Genomic DNA, 20170 nt, shown 5'->3' with positions numbered 1-20170 from the left:
GGCAGAGTGGCAAGCTGGATAAAAGAGCAAGACCCAATGGTATGCTGTCTTCAAAACACCCATCTCAAACATAATGAGACTCATAGGTTCAAAATAAAGGGATGGAGGAAAATCTACCGAGCAAATGGAAATTAAAATAAAAGCAGGGACTGCAATCCTAATTTCAGACAAAACAGACTTTAAACTAACAAAGATCAAAAAAGATAAAGAAGGGCGTTACATCAAGGTAAAGGGTTCTATTCAACAAGAAGACCTAGCTATCCTAAATATATATTCATCTAATACAGGAGCACCTGGATTCATAAAGCAAGTTCTTAGAGACTACAAAGAGACTTAGACTCACACACAATAATAGTGGCAGACTTCAACATTCCACTGTCAGTATTAGACAGATTATCAACGCAGAAAATTCACAAAAATATTTAGAACCTGAACTCAACAGGACTAAATAGATCTGATAGACCTCTACAGGACTCTCTATCCCAAAACAGCAGAATATATATTCTTCTCATTGCCACACGACACATACTTTTAAATCAGCCACATAAGAGAACATAAAACAATTCTCAGCAAATGCAAAAGAACCAAAATCATACCAAACACACTGTCAGAGCACAGTGCAATAAAAATAGAAGTCAAGATTAAAGCAATCATTCAAAACCATATAATTACATAGAAATTAAACAACATGCTCCTGAATGACTTCTGAGTAAACAATGAAGTTAAGGAAGAAATCAAGAAGTTCTTTGAAACTAATAAGAACAAAGGTAGAACATACCAGAATCTCTGGGACACAGCTAACAGTGTTAAGAGGGAAGTTCATAGCATTAAATGCCCACATCAAAAAGGTAAAAAGATCTCAAATTACCAATCTAACACCACAACTGAAAGAATTACAGAAGGAAGAGCAAATCAACTCCAAAGCTAGCAGAAGACAAGAAATAACCAAATCAGAGCTGAGCTGAAAGAAATCAAAACACAGAAAACTATTCAATGTTTGCTTTCTGAAAAACATAATAAGATATATAGGGCATTAGCCACACTAATAGAGAAGAAAAGAGAGAAGATCCAAATAGACACAATTAGAAATAACAAAGAGGATGCTACCACTGACCCCACAGAAATAAAAATAACCATCAGAAACTATGATGAACACCTCTATGCACACAAACTAGAAAATCTAGAAGAGCAGAATAAATTTCTGGACACATACACCTTCCCTAGACTGAACCAGGAAGAAATCAAATCCCTAAACCGACCAATAATGAGCTTCAAAATTGAATCAGTAGTAAATAGTCTACCATCCCAAAGAAGCCCAGAACCAGATTAATTCATAGCCATATTCTACCAGATATACAAAGAAGAACTGGTAGCATTCCTACTGAAACTATTCCAAATAATTGAGAAGGAGGGACTCTGCTCTAGCTCATTCTATAAGACCAGCATCATCCTGATACCAAAACCTGGCAGAGACACAACAAAAAAAGAAAACTTCAGACCAATATTCTTGATGAACATTGATGCAGAAATCTTCAACAAAATACTTGCAAACCAATTTCAGCAGCACATCAAAAATCTAATCCATGATGCTCAAGTAGGCTTCATCCCTAGGGTGCAAGGTTTGTTCAACATACACAAATCAATAAATGCGGATCATCACATAAGCAGAACTAAGTATAAAAGTCACTTGATTATCTCAACAGATGCAGAAAAGGATTTTGATAAAATTGGACATCACTTCATGTTAAAAACTCTAAATAAACTATGTCTTGAGGAACATTCCTTAAAATAATAAGAGCCATCTATGACAAACCCATATTAGCATCATAATGAATGGGGAAAAGATGGAAGCATTCTCCTTGAACACCAGCACAAGACAAGGATGCCCTCTCTCACCACTCCTATTCAACACAGTATTGGAAGTCCTGGCCAAAGCAATCAGGCAAGAGGAAGACATAGTTTGAAGATGACAGATAGCAGGCAGAACTAGCTTGCAGCTCCCACTTGGACAGAACAGTGTGTGAAGACTCACATCATGAACTTTTACTCCAAGAACCACTGCAGGAACATACCGGGAAAGCTAAGAGAATCTACAGACCTTTGAAGTAACTGGATTACTGCTGCAGGCTCCCTGAGAAGCCAAAAACTGTGATTCTGCTTCCTTTCTCAATGAGGAGGTTCGTGGTCTGGAGCAAGTTCTCAGCCCTGGTCACTGGCTGCCTGGAAATAGACTCATTGCAGCTGGGGAGGGCACAGTAGGAGTGAGACTGGCCTTTAGGTCTCCAGGCTGTGTGGGAGCAGGGTGAGCCCTCTGACTACCGGCTTTCCCCCACTTCCCTGGTGACCTGTATGACTTACCAGAGACAGCCATAATACCCCTGGGAATATAGCTCCATTGGACTGGGAACTACACCCCCATCCCCCAAAACAGCTGCAGCAAGCCCCGCCCAAGGAAAGGCTGAGCTTAAACATGCCTACCCTGACCCCACCTGATGGTCTTTCTCTACCCACCCTGGTAGCCAAAGACAAAGGTCATAATCACTTGAGAGCACTATGGCCCTGCCCACCACCTGAGAAACCTGAATACATAACCAGGTGTCTCTACGGCAAGTTTGCATCCTTCCTATAGGACCACAGCTGATGCACTCTTGAAAGTTCCATTTCCTGGCTGGAGGCCAACCAACACAAAACCAGTGCACCAGTGCACAAAACCAAGGACCCTTACAGAGTCCACCTCACCCCTCTGCTACCTCCACTGGAGCAGGCACTGGTATCCATGGCTAAGAGACCTGAAGATGGATCACATCATAAGACTCTTTACAGACACTACCCAGTAGCAGCCTAGAGCCTCGTAGCTCTGCTGGGTGGCTAGACCAAGAAGAGCAAAAATAATCACTACAGTTTGGCTCTCAGGAAGCCCCACTCCTAGGGGAAGGGGGAGAACATCACATCAAGGGAGCACCCCTTGGGACAAAAGAATCTGAACAGCAGCCCTTGAATCCCAGATCTTCCCTCTGACATAGTCTATCAAAATAAGAAGGAACCAGAAAAAAACAATTCTGGTAATATGACAAAACAAGGTTTTTTCACACCCCCAAGAGATCATATCAGCTTACCAGCAATGGATCCAAACTAAGACAAAATCTCTGAATTGCCAGAAAAAGTATTCAGAAGGTTGATTATTAAGCTAATCAAGGAGGCACCAGAGAAAGGTGAAGTCCAACTTAAAGAAATCAAAAACATGATACAGGATATGAAAGGAAAATTCTTCAGTGAAATAGATTGCACAAATAAAAAACAATCACAACTCCTGGAAACTGAACACACACTTAGAGAAAATGCAAAATACACTGGAAAGTCTCAGCAATAAAATCAAACAAGCAGAAGCAAGGCCTTAACAGCTCAAAGACAAGTCTTTCAAATTAACCCTATCCATCAAAGACAAAGAAAAATAATTTTTAAAAATAAACAAAGCCTCCAAAAATTTGGGACTACGTTATATGTCCAAAACTAAGAATAATTGGTGTTCCCAAGGAAAAAGAGAAATCTAAAACTTGGAAAACATATTTGAGGGAGTAATCAAGAAAAACTTCCCTGGCCTTGCTAGAGATCTAGACATCCAATAAAAGAAGCTCAAAGAATACCTGGGAAATTCATCACAAAAAGTTCATCACCTAGGCACATAGCCATCAGGTTATCTGAAGTCAAGATGAAGGAAAGAATCTTAAGAACTGTGAGGCAAAAGTGTCAGGTAACCTGTCAAGGAAAACCTATCAGATTAACAGCAGATTTCTCAGCAGAAACCCTGCAAGCTAGAAGGGATTTGGGTCCCTTTTTTTTTTTTTTTTTTTTTTTGAGATAGAGTCTCACTCTGTTGCCCACACTGGAGTGCAGTGGCACGATCCCGGCTCACTGCAACCTCTGCCTCCCGGGTTCAAGTGATTCTCCTGCCTCAGCCTCCTGAGTAGCTGGGACTACAGGGCACACCACCACGCCTGGCTAATTTTTCTATTTTTAGTAGAGATGGGGTTTCACCATGTTGGCCAGGATAGTCTCGATCTCCTGACCTCGTGATCCACCCACCTCAGCGTCCCAAAGTGCTGGGATTACAGACATGAGCCACAGTGCCCAGCCTAGGGTCCTATTTTTAGCCTCCTTAAAACAATGGTCAGCAAAGAATTTTGTATCCAGTGAAACTAACCTTCATCAGTGAAGGAAAGATAGTCTTTTCCAGACAAACAAATGCTGAGAGAATTCACTACTACCAAGCCAGCACTAAAAGAACTGCTCAAAGCTCTAAATCTTGAAACAAATTCTCAAAATACTCAAAAATAGAACCTCCTTAAAGCATAAATCTCACAGGATCTACGTAACAATAACTCAATTAAAAAAACAAGGTTATTCAGGCAACAAATAGCATGATGAGTAGACTAGTACCTCACATATCAATACTAATATTGAGTGTAAATGGCCCAAATGCTCTACTTAAAAGAAACAGAACAGCAGAATGGATAAGAAATTACCAACCAAATTTCTGCTGTCTTCAGGAGACTCACCCAACACATAAGGACTGACATGAACTTAAGGTAAGTGGAAAAAGATATTCTATGCAAATGGACATTGCATTCTAGGCAAAAGTGAGCAGGAGTAGCTGTTCTTATACCAGACATAACAACTTTAAAGCAACAGCAGTTTAAAAAGACAAAAAGGGACATTATATAATGATAAAAGGATTAGTCCAACAGAAAAATACTGCAATTCTAAATATATATGCACCTAACACTGAAACGCCCAAATTTATAAAACAATTACTATGCGATAAACAACACCACAATAATGGGGGACTTTAATACTCCATGGACAGCACTAGACCGGTCATCAAGACAGAAAATCAACACAGAAACAACGGACCTAAACTATACCCTACAACAAATGGACTTAACAGATATTAACGAACATTCTACCCAATAATTGCAGAATATACATTCTATTCATCTGTACATAGAACATTCTCCAAGATAAACCATATGATAGTCCACAAAACAAGTCTCAGTAAATTTAAGAAAATCAAAATTATATCAAGTACTCTCTCAAACCACAATGGAAAAAAAATTGGAAATCAACTCCAAAAGGAACCCTCAAAATCATGAAAATACATGGAAAATAAATAACCTACTCCTGAATAATTTTGGGGTCAACAATGAAATCAAGATGGAAATTTAAAAATTCTTTAAACTGAACAATAATAGTGACACAACCTATCAAACACCCTAAGATACAGCAAAAGCAGTGCTAGGAGGAAAGTTTATAGCATTAAATGCCTATATCGAAAAGTCTGAAAGAGCAAAAATAGACAATCTAAGGTCACACCTCACAGAATTGGAGAAAGAACAATCAAAACTCAAACCCAGCAGAAGAAAAGAAATAACAAAGATCAGGGCAGAACTAAATGAAATTGAAACAAAAAAAATACAAAAAATAAATGAAATGAAAAACCTGGTTCTTTGAAGAGATAAATAAAATTGATGAACCATTAGTGAGATTAACGAAGTAAACAAGAGAGAAGATCCAAATAAGCTCAATTAGAAATGAAACAGGCGCTATTACAAACTGATACCAGAGAAATACAAAAGATTATTCAAGACTTCCATGAATGCCTTTACGTGCATAAACTAGAAAACCTAGAGGAGATGGATAAATTCCTGAAAATATACCACCCTCCTAGATTAAACCAGGAAGATATAGAATCGCCGAACAGACAAATAACAAGCAGTGAGATTGAAATTGTAATTTTTTTAAATACCAACAAAAAAAAGTCCAGGACCAGATGGATTTACAGTTGAATTCTATCACACATTCAAAGAAGAAGTGGTACCAATTCTATAGACACTATTCCACAAGATAGAGAAAGAGAGCATCCTCCCTAAATCACTCTGTGAAGCCAGTATCATCCTAATACCGAAACCAGGGAATGACATAACAAAAAAAGAAAACTACAGACCAACATCTTTGATGAACATAGATGCAAAAATCCTCAATCAAATACTAGTGAACTGAATCCAACAGCATATCAAAAAGATAATCCACCATAACCAAGTGGGATGCAGGGATGATTTAACATACCCAAGTCAATAAATGTGATACACCACATAAACAGAATTAAAAACAAAACCACATGATCATCTCAATAGCTGCAGAGAAAGCATTTAACAAAATCCAGCATCCCTTTATGATTAAAACTCTCATCAACAAAATTGGCATACCTTAAGGTAATAAAAGCCACATACAATAAACCCACAGCCAACATTATACTGAAAGGGGAAAAGTAGAAAGCATTCTCCTTGAGAACTGGAACAAGAGAAGGAAGCCCACTTTCACCACTTCTATTCAACATAGTACTGGAAGTCCTAGCCAGAGCAATCAGACAAAAGGAAGAAATAAAGGGCATTCAAATTGGTAAAAAGGAGGTCAAACTGTCACTGTTTGCTGATGATATGATCGTATACCTAGAAAACCCTAAAGACTCATCCAAAAAGCTCCTACAGGATGCAAAATTAATATACACAAATAAGTAGCTCTGCTGTACACCAGCAGCAACCAAGCTGAGAATCAAATCAAGAACTCAACCCCTTTCAAAATAGAAAAAAAAAAAACTTAGGTATATACCTAAGATTTTGGGTGACGATAATGTGTCATTGTAGGTTCATTAAATGTAACAAGTGTTATACTCTGGTGGAGGATTTTGATAATCAGGGAAGCTGGAAGGGAAGGGTGATATATGGGAACTCCCTGAACTTTCTGCTTAATTTTTCTGTGAACCTGAAACTTCTCTAGAAAGATAAATTCTATCAGAAACATAAACAAAAAAGAACAGAGAATGAGAGTGGGGGAGATTTTTTACAAGAATGTATAGAGGTGCTACAAAGGATGACTAGATGGGAACTTTTAGATTCTGGAAGGGGACAGCAGTGCAGCAAAGCTTTCATATGGGTGTGAGCTGTCATGCACATGGCTCCTATCTGAAAATCTAGTTCTTCTAGAATCCAGGTCTGCTGGCCAACATCTCAGCAGTTTTCACCCTGCAGACTTAATTAGGCTTCCTCTTCCTTATGTCCCCTCCCTGAATATGGCATTTTGAAAGCCCAGTGTTGCCCAGGGGGCATCTCCTTTGTGTTTATGAGAGACCTGCATTCTCCCTGGCTCAGTTCTCTCAGGCTCTCCAGAGCTCAAGAGCTTTGAGAAGAATGGAGCCCTCCTGGCTTCAGGAACTCATGGCTCACCCCTTCTTGCTGCTGATCCTTCTCTGCATGTCTCTGCTGCTGTTTCAGGTAATCAGGTTGCACCAGAGGAGGAGATGGATGATCAGAGCCCTGCGCCTGTTTCCTGCACCCCCTGCCCACTGGTTCTATGGCCACAAGGAGGTAAGAGGAGAAAATTAGTTGGGGAGGTTAAGGGACAGAAAGATGAGGTATTAAAAAAAAAACAGCACAGACTGGTGGGGCATTATGTAATATGCAAAATGCTTTCACACCAATCTCATTGTGATTTTTACAAAAATTCTATGATATGGGGAGGAAAGATATTGTTATTCCTATTTTACGGATAAGAAAACTGAAGCCTAAAATAGAAATGCAACTTTCCTGTGCTACCCACCTCATAAATGACAGAAATGAAACTTGAACCCTGGTCTTCTGATTCAAGGCCAAGGTCTTTACTATTCTCAGGACACTGGGTGTTCTAGAGAGAAATAGACCAAGCCAATTGTTCACAGGAACTATACAAAGATGCTACAGCTTCTAATGAAGCTGGAAATAGGAAAACATTTAGCAAATTAGAAAGGAAAGTTGAAAGATGAGCAGCAACCAAAAGGAGTAAAAGGCATGTGAGACTTCGCTGCTTTGGAGGCAGATAAAGCATGAGTGGGTATATCCAGAGCAAAGATGAGGTAGGGAATCAGTGGTTACTAACGGTTTACCTTGTGCCAGGAATTTTATGTTTATAATTTCACGTAATTTTCATGGCAGCTTTGTAAAATATATTTGGTCTTCCTATTATACACGTGAGGAAATCATGGCCCTGATGACCTAGATAATGAATAAGTGTCAGATTGGGATTTGAACTTAAATCTCCAAAGTTGACGCTGGAGTGAGAAGACCAATCACTCAGCAACAGGTCCTGAGCACTTGCCCTGGGCCAGGAAGATTCTGTGGAAGTGCTGGAGACACATGGAGAAGAAAACTTGCCTTCAGCAGTTGTGAACCTGTCTGATGGGGTGGTGTCCACAGACCCTCAACTTAGCACATGGTCCATCTGAGGGAAAGGGATCCTCCTGGGGTGACAACATTTACTAACCAGTCATGACTTATCTTATGACAGTTTTACCCAGTAAAGGAGTTTGAGGTGTATCCTGAGCTGATGGAAAAATACCCATGTGCCGTTCCCTTGTGGGTTGGACCCTTTACGATGTTCTTCAGTGTCCATGACCCAGACTATGCCAAGATTCTCCTGAAAAGACAAGGTAAAAACCAAGAGGGGCTCACAGTACACAGCAGCAACAAAGAGGGTCTCAGGGTGTCTGTGGCACTAGGGAAGGACAGGTTGAAGCATTTTTAAGGGAAATCCATCATTTGATATGTTGAAGGGAAGATTCCATGTCCTCCTCGACATCATAGTCAGGACTCTATTGAGGGCTGTTGTAGAGGATTCTCTGATCCATTTCCAAGCAATCTCCTCTCCCTACATGACAAATTTTTTCTGATGCTTCCATCACATTTACTTACCTCAGACCCCCAGGACTACCACTTACCACCACTGTGAACATACAGTGGGTTGGGCATGCAGTGGTGGTTTGCTTACAATTGGCTTAACGCCAGTGCTGCACAGAGATGAGTGTTCCCCATAGATGCTTTGCCTACTAATGATGCCTGTCCTCTGGGAATGGCCAGTGCCAGGTTGGAGGCTCTCGCAAGTGGACACCAGTTCTCCATCAGGTCCCTAGTGTCGGAATTCCGTGGAATTGCAGAGCTGCTTCTTGGCCGTGGCAAGATGTGTGTAGGATTCCCCCACTGGGCTTTCCTCAACTGCCTGTTGGCATATAAGGCTGGCCTTCGCCTCACTCTCCTAGCTACCTACATGAGTCATTCAGTTATAAAATGCCTCCATACCACTCTTGGTGCTTCTGCAAAATTTCAAGCAGCCTGTGGCTCTCTCATTTCACAGGGCACTCTGCCAGAATCACCATCTCAGCTTTCTTCCTGGTAATGGTGCAAGAAATGTCTGGGTATCCAGTTTCAAACTTTACTCTGCTCCCCTTTATGCTCTGCTCTCACCTTTGGACCTTTGCCCAAAAGGGATGAAAGAGGAAAGTGATTGTTTCTCCTTTGGAGTTATTTTCTCTTCTTTATCTACAGATTCTCTCTTCAGTGTGTTCACTCCCTTGAGGAGGGAGCCTTCGTTTCTGGCTGTTTTTCTTTTTTTGTGGTTGGTTGTAAGGGCATCTGGGCAGGCCATACAGGGAAAGCCATCCTTCCTGTTCATATTTTCTTCAGTCCCCGTTGTCTTCAACGCACAACCTTAGCTCCTTCCCAGAGAAGCCAAGAATTTCTCTCCCTCTCTTGCTTTTTTTCTCTTACTGTTTTGTTTTCTTTTTCTTTGGTTTGTATTCCCTGCTGGTGCCTAAAATTGTCTCCTCCTCAGAGAAAAGGATAATTTTATGCCTTGAAGTGTGATAACTGTACAGTTACATGAGAAAAGAGCAGAATAATATACAGAGTATGGGATGTTAAGTCATTTATCTGCCACACATCAGTACTTCTTTTTGAGTCCCACTGCAGAAGCACGGTGGCCAAAAAAGGAGAGCTGAGAATCCTGCTCTTATTATTTCTGGCCAGACCCACCCAAATCATCTTATCCCCAGCTTTTTTTTTTGAAAATTTTCAACCCTACAAGAGAAATTTTGAACACCCATTGTACCCTTCTCTAGTGTCATTAATTGATATCATATTCCCATATGTGCTTTTCTTTTAATTACATTCATTTTATTGTGGTAAAATATACATAACCTAAAAATTTACCATTTTAAATCACTTTTAAGTATACAGTTTAATGACATTAAATACATTTACATTGTTGTGCAACTATCACCGCCATCCATCTTCAGAACTTTTTCATCTTCCCAAACTGAAACTCTGTACACATTAAACTCTAACTCCCCATTTTCCCCTCCCCCCAGCCTCAGGCAACAACCATTCTACTTTCTGTCCTTTTAAGTTTCCCTATTCTAGGTACCTCCATAAGTAGAACCATACAATATTGTCCTTTTGTAACTGGCTTATTTCATGTAGCATAATGTCCTCAAGTTTCATCCATGTTGTAGCATGTATCAAAACGTCCTTTCTTTTTAAGGCTGAATTTCCATTGTATGTATGTACCACATTTTGTTTATCCATTCCTCTGACAATGGACACTTGGATAACTTCTATCAGTTGGCTTTTGTGAATAATGCTGTCATGAACATGCATGTACAAATATCTGTTTGGGTCCTTTCAATTATTTCAAGTTGATACCAAAAAGTGGAATTACTGAGTCACATGATAATTCTATATATAATTTTTTGAAGAACTGTGATAGCATTTTCCACAGTGGCTGCACCATTTTACATACCCACCAGCAATGCACAAGGGTTCCAATTTCTTCACATTCTCACCAACATTTGTTATTTTCTGGGGATTTAAAAAATAATAATAATAGCTACCCCAGCTGGGTGCAATGGCTCACACCTGTAATCCCAGCACTTTGGGAGGCCAAGGCAGGCAGATTACTTGAGGTCAGGAGTTCAAGACCAGCCTGGCCAACATGGTGAAACCCTGTCTCTACTAAAAAAAATACAAAAATTAGCCAGGCGTGGTGACACACGCCTGTAGTCCCAACTACTTGGGAGGCTGAGGCAGGAGAATTGCTTGAACCTGAGAGGCGGAGGTTGCAATGAGCTGAGATAGTACCACTGCATTCCAGCCTGGGTGACAGAGCAAGACTTTGTCTCAAGAAAAAAAAAAAATTAAAAATATGTTGTATTATTTAAACTAATACTAATAATAGCTATCCTAACGGATGTGAAATGGTATCTTATGGTGGTTTTTATTTGCATTTCTCTAATGATTAATTATGTTGAACATCTTTTCACATGCTTACTGGCCACTTATATATCAACTTTGGGGAAATGTCTATTCAAGTTTGCTGCACCTTTTTCAATTGGTTCTTTGGTTTCTTTTGTTGTTGAGTTGCGGGAGTTCTTTATATCTTCTGGATATTAATCCTTATCAGATATATGATTTGTAAATATCTTCTCCCATTCTGTTGATGTCTTTTTTACTCTGTTGATAGTGTTCTTTGGTGAGAAAAATTTTTTTATTTTATCAAGTCCAGTTTATCTATTTTTTCTTTCACTGCCTGTGCTTTTGGCATCATATCCAAAAAATTATTGCCAACTCCTATGTCATGAAGTTTTCCTTATGTTTTCTTCTAAGAGTTTTAAGTTGTAGCTCTCACATTCAGTTCTTTGATTCATTTAGTGTTAATTTTTTATATGGTATAAAGTCTGCATTTGCTCATAGATCGATGGATGATAGATAGATAGATAGATAGATAGATAGATAGATAGATAGATGATAGACAGACAGAGCCAAACAACTTTTTATGCATAAGTTTTATCTGAGTTAATAGAGGTTAAAAAATAGGGATTTTCTATTTCTTCTCCATTTTTCAGCTTTCCCTATCTATAATGAGGAACTTTCCTCCTCTCCCCACCCCCATCTGCCTTTCTCTCATTGTCTCACTTTCTGTCCCTCTGTTTCTCTGTCTTTCTGCATACCAGTAAGGATTCATGGATTGTTAAGAAATCAGTGTATTGAATTTCATTATCATCATTATCTTTTTTGATGGCCAAATTGTCCCAGATATGGAGAAGGAGACAAAGCAAGAGAAGAGGCTGGTAGACATGGGCCCAGTCATTCAGAACTTTGTAGGCTGAGTAATGGTGAGCATCAAAGGAGAGAAGTACTGTGAATATCTGTGTGTTTTGCAACATCACTCAGACAGCTGTGTGATGAATGGCTGGAGGGAATCAAGGCTGGAGACAAGGAATCCACCTTATCCTACTGCACTGTCCAAAGGACAGATGATGGAGGCCTGGACAAAGGTAGAGGGGTGGAGGTGGAAATAATTGTATGAATTCAAGGGATACTAATGAATGTACCAATATTTTTGACATGGGGGTATCAAGCTGTCAAGCAGTCCCTAAGCTACTTAGCTGGTTCACTGCACATTCATAAATTCAGTCAGCAAAAAGCCAGCGGGCCTGAATGGATTTAGACTGTTTATTACTCATGGCATAATAGGTATCATGAGCTTCACATTAACATCGGCCCCACTATCTCCCTAAGTCCTATAGGGGCAATGGAGAGCAACTCAGGTTAGTACTGTGCACACCAGGGTCTGTGTTACATTTGAGGAATTCAGACACGACAAGATCCTGACCATATATAGGGGCTATTGCCAAAAATGCTCTTCCTCACCCCTAGAAATAGGCATTGTCTTTTATGTGTGTGTGGCAAAATACACATAAGGTTTGCCATTTAACCGTTTTAAAGATCCAATTCAGGGACACTAAGTATATTCACAGTGCTATCCACCTATCATCTCTGTCTAGTTCCAGAATTTTTCATCAGTCCAGACAGAAACCTCATACCCATTTTAAGCAGTTATTCCCCATTCCTCCCTTGCCCCAGTCACTGGCAACTACTGATCTGCATTTTTGTCTCTATGAATTTACTTATTCTGGATTTTTCATATAAATGGAATCACACAATATGTGACCCCTTGCATTTTGCTTTTTTCACTTAGCATAATGTTTTCAAGATTCATACATTTTGTAGCATTGTTTCTTTTCATGAATTATATTCTACTGTATGAATATACCACATTTTGTTTATCCATTTATCTGTTAATAGACCTTTGAATTGTTTCAACTTTTGGCCATTATGCATAATGCTGATTTCATAAAAATGAAAAGCTTTTGTGTGTCAAGGGCCACTAAAAGCAACCTGTGCCTCCTGGGTTCAAGTGATTCTCCTGCCTCAGTCTCCCAGGTAGCTGGGACTACAGGCGTGCACTACCAAACCTAATTTTGTATTTTTAGTAGAGATGGGGTTTCACCATGTTGGCCAGGCTGGTCTCAAACTACTGACAAGTAATCCACCCGCCTCAGCCTCCCAAAGTGCTGAGATTACAGGCATGAGCCAACGCACAAGGCCAAGACCAATTTTATTTTAATTTGCATTTCCCTAATGACCGAATATCATCTTATTGTTTGCCCATTGATGCTGAATATCATCTTATTTGTTTGCTGGCCCATTGTTTATCTTTGGAGATGTCTATTCAAGTCCTTTGCCCATGATTAATTGGGCTGTCTTTTTATTGTTCAGTTGTAATAGTTTTTAAATATATATAGTACCCAAGTTTTTTTATCAGATATATGATTTGCAAACATTTTCTATTATTTTGTGGTTTGTCTTTTAACCCTTTTAGTGGCCCTTGATACACAAAAGCTTTTCATTTTTATGAAATCTAACTTATTTATTTTTCCTTTTGTGGCCTGTGCTTTTACTATCATTTTAAAGAAACCATTGCCCAGTCCAAATTCATGAAGACCCTCCCCTATTTTTTCTTCTAAGAGTTTTATAGTTTTGACTCTTGTACATAGGTCTTTAGTCCTTTTTTTGGGTGAAAGAAGCCTAAAGTAGGGGCATTTGTTTATTTATTTATTTATCTTTTATTTTAGATTCAAGAGGTACATGTGCAGGCTTCTTACCTGGGTATACTGCATGATACTGTGAAGTTTGGGGTATAAATGATGCCATCACCCAGGTGCTGAGCACAGTACCCAACAATTAGTTTTTCAATCCTTGCCCCCTTTCCTTCCTCCCCCACCCCAGTAGTCCAGAGTGTCTATTGTTGCCATCTTTATGTCCATGAGTACTGAATGTTTAACTCCTACTTAAAAGTGAGATCATGAAGTATCTGGTTTTCTGTTCCTACATTAATTCACTTAGGATAATGTCCTGCACCTGCATCCATGTTGCTGCAATGACGTGATTTCATTGTTTTTTTTCCCCTTTGGTACATTTTTAGTTCATTTTTGTATATAGAGTGAGATAAAGGTACACTTAATTATTGTGCCCATAGGTATTTAGTTTTCGCAGCATCATTTCTGAAGAGACCATTCTCCCCATTGAATGGTATTTGCATCCTTGTTGAAAATGAATTGACAACAGACGTATGGGTTTATTTCTGGACTCTGATATCTACACTTAATGCCAGTACCACTTACCGCCACTGTGAACATTGACTCTATTGAGGGCTGTTGTAGAGGATTCTCTGATCCATTTCCAAGCAATCTTCTCTCCCTACATCGCAAATTTTTTCTGATCCTTCCATCACATTTACTTACCTCAAACCCCTAGGACTACCACTTAACTGTAAACATACCATGGGTTGGGGATGGAGAGGTGGTTTGCTTACAATTGGCTTAATGCCAGTGTTGCACCGAGATGGGTGTTCACAATAGATGCTTTGCCCACTAACGATGCCTGTCCTCTGGGAATGGCCAGTGCCAGGTGGAGGCTTTGGCAAGTGGACACCAGTTCTCCATCTGGTCCCTAGTGTCGGAATTCTGTGGAATTGCAGAGCTGCTTCTTGGCCATGGCAAGATGTGTGTAGGATTCCCCCACTGGGCTTTTCTCAACTGCCCGTTGGCATATAAGGCTGGCCTTCACCTCACTCTCCCAGCTACCTAGATGGCTCACTCATAAAATGCCTCCACACCTCTCTTCATGCTTCTGAAAAATTTCAAGCAGCCTGTGGCTCTCTCATGTCACATGGCACTCTGCCACAATCACCACCTTTGCATCCTTGTTGAAAATGAATTGACAACAGATGTATGGGTTTATTTTTGGACTCTGATATCTACACAATGGCAGTACCACATTGTTTTGGTGACTATAGTTTTGCGGTAAGTTTGAAATCAAGGTGTATGAGTTCTCCACCTTTGGCAGGCTTATCATACATCAGGTCAAACTTGTGGTCCAGGCAAGCCCAGGCCTCAGCAACTGCTGTGGTGTTGCTCAGCATGCACACAGGTCTCTATACCTTGACCAGGTCTCCACCAGGTACCTCATTGTGGGGCTGGTAATTAATACCAACCTTAAAGCCAATGGGATGCCAATCCACAAACTGGATGGTAGGCTTGGTCTTGATGGTGGTGATGGCAGCATTGACATCTTTGGGGACCATGTCCCCATGGTACAACAGGCAGCAAGCCATGTATTTACCATGGCAAGAGTCATATTTCACTATCTGGTTGGCTGGCTAAAAGCAAGCACTGGTGATCTCTGCTACAGCAAGCTGTTCGTGATAGGCTTTCTCAGCAGAGATGATGGGGGAATATGTGGCCAGAGGGAAGTGGATGCAGAGACAGGGCACCATTTTGGTCTAGACTTCTGTCATATTAACTTTCAGGGCTCCATCAAATCTGAGGGAAGCAATGATGGAAGACACAATCTGGCTAATAAGGCAGTTAAGGCTAGTATAGGTTGGGCATTCAATATTGAGGTTTCTCCACAGATGTCATAGATGGCCTCATTGTCTACCATGAAGGCACAATCAGAGTGCTACAGGGTGGTATGGGAGATGAAGATAGAGCTATACAACTATAGCTGTGGAAATATGGGGGGTTGGGTATGCAGAGAACTCCAACTTGGACTTCTTGCCATAATCAACAGAAAGAACATTCCACCAGCAGAGAAGTGAACCCAGAACAAGTCCCCTCACCAAAGCAGTAAAAAACCAAGAAGTTCTGAAGACCTGTGCACTAGTCAACCAGCTTGCAAATTCAGTCCAAGATGAGGTCAATATAATCCCCTTGCCTATGCAATAGTGCCCTCAAGTATAGTTATAGGCAGCATCTTCCTTGCTTGTGATGAGCTGCCCAGGGTGGAAGAGCTGGCAGTAGGTGCCAGTGTGAAATTTGTCAATGACTCTGGGTTCAACATCTACAAACACTGCCCTAGTCACATGGTTGGCAGCACCTGTCTCACTGAAGAAGGTATTGAAGGAGTTATTTCCTCCCACAATAGTCTTGTCTCTTGGCCTTGCCATCAGGCTAGAGGCCATGTTCCAGGCAGTAGAGATCCTAGCAGGAACTGCCAATCTGGACATCAGCCTAGCCAACATGGAGATGCACTCACATATGACAGGGACTTGTAAGGTTCTGCAAGGCTGAAGGAGGTGAAGGGACAGCAACAAGGATCTCCCACTAACAGACCACCACGGAGTCCAAGGGGGTAGTCCATAGTGTCCTCTTATAATCCTTTTATTATCTGTAATAATAAGTTGATAGTAATGTTCCCACTTTCATTTCTGATTGTAGTAACTTGATTCTTCTCATTTTTCTTCATAGTTTATCTAATTAAAGTTTTGTCAATTTTGTTAATCTTCTCAAAGAAATAACTTTTTGTTTGTTAATTTTTTTCTATTGTTTTTCCTGTTTTTATTTTATTTACCTCAGCTCTAACCTTTATCATTTCCTTCCTTCAGTAGCTTTGGGTTTCATTTGCCCTTCTTTTTCCAGTTCATTAAAGTGTACAGTTAGGTTATTGATTTAAGGAATTTATTTTTTAATGAAGACATTTAAGCTATAAAAATCTCATTAAGCACTGCTTTTGCTGAATCCCATAACATTGGGTATGTTGTTTTCATTTTCATTTGCCTCAAAATATTTTCTAATGTCTTTTATGATTTATTCCTTGTCCCTTTGGTTGTTTAAGAATGTCTTGTTTAATATTCATGTTTTGTGAATTTTCCCGTTTTACTTCTGATATTGATTTCTAGTTTTATTCTATGGAGAGGTATTTTTGTATGATTTCAATCTTTTTAAATTTATTGAGACTCTTTTTGTGACTTACCATACGATCTATGCTAAAGAATGACCCATGTGTACTTGAGAAGAACATGTAATCTGCTGTTGTTAGGTGGAGCTTTTAGAACATGTCTGTTTGGCATAATTATAGTGTTGTTCAAGTTCTCTATGTCCTTATTAATTTTTTGTATCATTGTTCTGTCCATTATTGAAAGGGATGTAGTGAATTCTCCAATTATAATTTTAGAACTGTCTATTTCTCCCTTCAATGCTGTCAGCTTTTGCCTCATATACTGTGGGGTTCTATTGTTAGGTATACATTTATATATTATAACTGTTATATCTTCTTGATGGATTGACCCCTTAACAATATATAATGTCTTTCTTTGTGTCACAATAAAGTATAGTTAACTGATAATCACCCAGCTCTCTTTTCCTTACTGTTTGCATAGAATACCTTTTCTACCCTTTTACTTTTAACCTCTTTGTTTCTTCAGATCTAAAGTGAGTCTCTTGTAAGCAGCATATTAATGGATCCCATTTTTTTAGCCCATTCTGCCAGTCTCTGCCTTTTAATTGAAGCTTAATCCATTTACATTTAAAATAATTACTGATAAGGAAGGACTTATTTCTAACATTTCACTGTTTGTTTTTTATATGTCTTTTTTTTTTTTTTTAGAGACAGGGTCTTGCTCTGTCACCTAGGGTAGGGTGCAGTGGTGTCATCATAGCTCACTGCATCCTCTAGCTCCTGGGCTCAAGTAATTCTCCCACTTCAGCCTCCTGAGCAGTTGGAACTATAGGCCTGCACCACTATGCCTGGCTAATTGTTTCTTTTGTATAGACAAGGGTCTCACTATGTTGTCCAGGCTGGTCTTAAACTCCTGGCTTCAAACAATGCTTCCCCCTCAGTCTCCCAAAGTGCTGAGACTACAGGTGTGACCCACTGTGCTCAGCCTGTCATATATATTTTATGTTCCTCACTTCCTCCATTACTGCCTACTTTGGTGTTTAATTGATTTTTGGTTTTTGGTATGGTAACATTTTTATGTTACTCTTCTCATTTCCTTTCCTGTATATTTTCAGTTATTTTCATAGTGATTAACGTGGGATTAAAATCAATACCTTAAAGCTATTGGAAATTTTCAACCATTATTTCTTCAACTTAGTTTTCTCTCTTGGCTCTTCTGGGACTCCAATTATGCATATGTTAGTATGCTTGATGGTGTCCCACAGGTCTCTTAGGACCATTCATTTTTTCATTCTGTTTTCTATTTCTGCCCCTCAGATTCAACAATCTCAATTGACCTATCTCCAACTTTGATAATTTTTTCTCTGCCTGCTCAAATCAACTGTTGAAACCTTATGAACTTTTTATTTCAGTTACTGTATACTCCAGTTCTAGAACTTTATTTGTTTGTGTTTACAACTTATATGTCTTTGTTAATATTCTCTATTTGTTCATACATGAGTATTTTGGTTTTGTTTCATCTTTGGCCATGGTTTATTGTAGGTCTTTGAGCATATTGAAGACAGTTGATTTAAAGTTGTCTAATAAGTCCAACGTCTATGCTTCCTCAATAACATTTTCTTTTCATTTCTTTTTCCTGTGCATAGGCCATACTTCCTTGTTTCTTTTACATGATTTGTAATTTTTTTGTTTAAAACTGAACATTTTAAATGTTATGTAAGAAAAAAAGGAATAAAAGAAAAAAAGGTAGGAAAGAAAATAAAAATACTCTCCAGGTCTTTCCTGGTTGGTTCTGTGTTGGGGCACACCTCTAATATTTAATCAGGGCATTTACAAGTTTGCCTTAGCTTTCTCTTTCTTCTTGCACTTTGTGTAAGGACTAGTCAAAGTTGAAAGCCTGTGGTCTTATCAGGTCTTTTCCAAGCATGCATCCTACCCTGGGTATGTGTAGGTTCCCTGTTATATGTGAGAACTTTTTAAAGCATTGATTCCAAAAAAAAAATTCTCATTCCCAGCTTTTCCTTCTAGATTTTGGTGTGTTTATTATTGCCTCAATTGTTCTTTTTTGTCCCAGGAATCAGTGCTAGTTCTTTTGCCTCTCAATGTTTTTGAGGAACACTTCCCTGCCCTGAGAGAATTCTGAGTTAGGTAAAACATAGGAAAGCCCCTGTCCTTCAGAAAACCCACACAGAAGTCAAAACAAACAAAATTCCTTGAGAACAAGGACCACTCTGCTTTCTCTAGGATCCAGGAATCAGAACCCACTGAGAATGCAGGCTGCCATCTTCAAGATTGCCATGGTACTGGAGAGGGATGTGGGGCAAGGCTAAATTGCAATGCCACCAATCTTTTCTATCCTTTTTCAGTGGCCTTTCTTCTGATTAAGTGTGCACCTGGTTGCTGTAAACAATTAACTGTCTTCCAGAAATCTGCTAAAGTTGACTATAACAGTTTTTGCCAGATAATTTTTGTTTTTGCTTTGGGAAGGGATGGCCCTGGACAGTTCCTAATCCACCATTTTTGCTGATGTCACTCCTGGACATTATTTTTTAGGACCCTGGAATGTCTAGAGTAGAAAGGCTCATGCTTATTAGCCTTAAATGTAGACATACATACATTCTTTCCAAAATAGTTTTGGAAACATCCTTAACAATTCTATCAATCTCTTTTACCCATTTCTGAAGAAATGCCAGAATGATCTTCCAACAAGTAGATTAGGAGGATGAGAAAGTGGAATTAGTTAAGAAGGGGTCCCAACTTTTGGTAGGGAAAATAGGGAATACAGTTGTGCCTTTAAGTGGATAGAGGAAGAGGAGGCTATCTGGTAGTGAAGGGATAGATCAGGTTTGGATTTGCTGGGGTCCAGAGGTGTCTGTGTGGTACACAAAGGGAAATGTCTAGAGGGCAGTGGTTTTATACTGAAGTCTATGGACAGAGAGAGAGAGAGAGAGAGAGAATACACTAGGGACTGAGAGAGTGAATGCCATAAGATATCTTCTTACCCTTAGAACTCAAGGTATTTTATAGGTTCATTTCACCTGGACTTTTGCAGAAAGTGAATCTCATGTTAACAATCCTCTCTTTTCCTAGATGTTCATATGTTTTCTCCCCCATTTTTATTTCCCTGTCTTTATCCCACATAAAGATGTTGATGGAATGAATAAAGACCCTAATTCTTGTTTTCCCAAAACTGTAAAACCAAGGTTATCTCCCCTATCTTTTCTTCT

General features: G+C 39.5%; 1 protein-coding gene and 1 pseudogene across 2 annotated transcripts in view; one reads left to right on the top strand and one right to left on the bottom strand.

Moving 5' to 3' along the window:
- The first annotated feature begins 3508 nt into the window (after positions 1–3508).
- Positions 3509–20170, top strand: part of CYP4Z1 (cytochrome P450 family 4 subfamily Z member 1) — a 56795-nt gene continuing 40133 nt past the window's right edge. For both annotated transcript variants that reach the window (XM_055093292.2, XM_003812885.6), the window contains exons 1-2: positions 3509–7421; positions 8377–8518. In XM_055093292.2, the coding sequence (XP_054949267.2) occupies positions 7245–7421; positions 8377–8518 (319 nt within the window). In that variant the 5' untranslated portion in view covers positions 3509–7244. The remainder of the gene's footprint in view (positions 7422–8376; positions 8519–20170) is intronic.
- Positions 15055–19097, bottom strand: LOC117974851 (tubulin alpha-8 chain-like; annotated as a pseudogene).

Source organism: Pan paniscus, chromosome 1 (genome assembly GCF_029289425.2).
Source record: "Pan paniscus chromosome 1, NHGRI_mPanPan1-v2.0_pri, whole genome shotgun sequence".
Lineage (NCBI taxonomy): Eukaryota > Metazoa > Chordata > Mammalia > Primates > Hominidae > Pan > Pan paniscus.
This window is presented reverse-complemented; position numbering and strand designations above follow the sequence as displayed.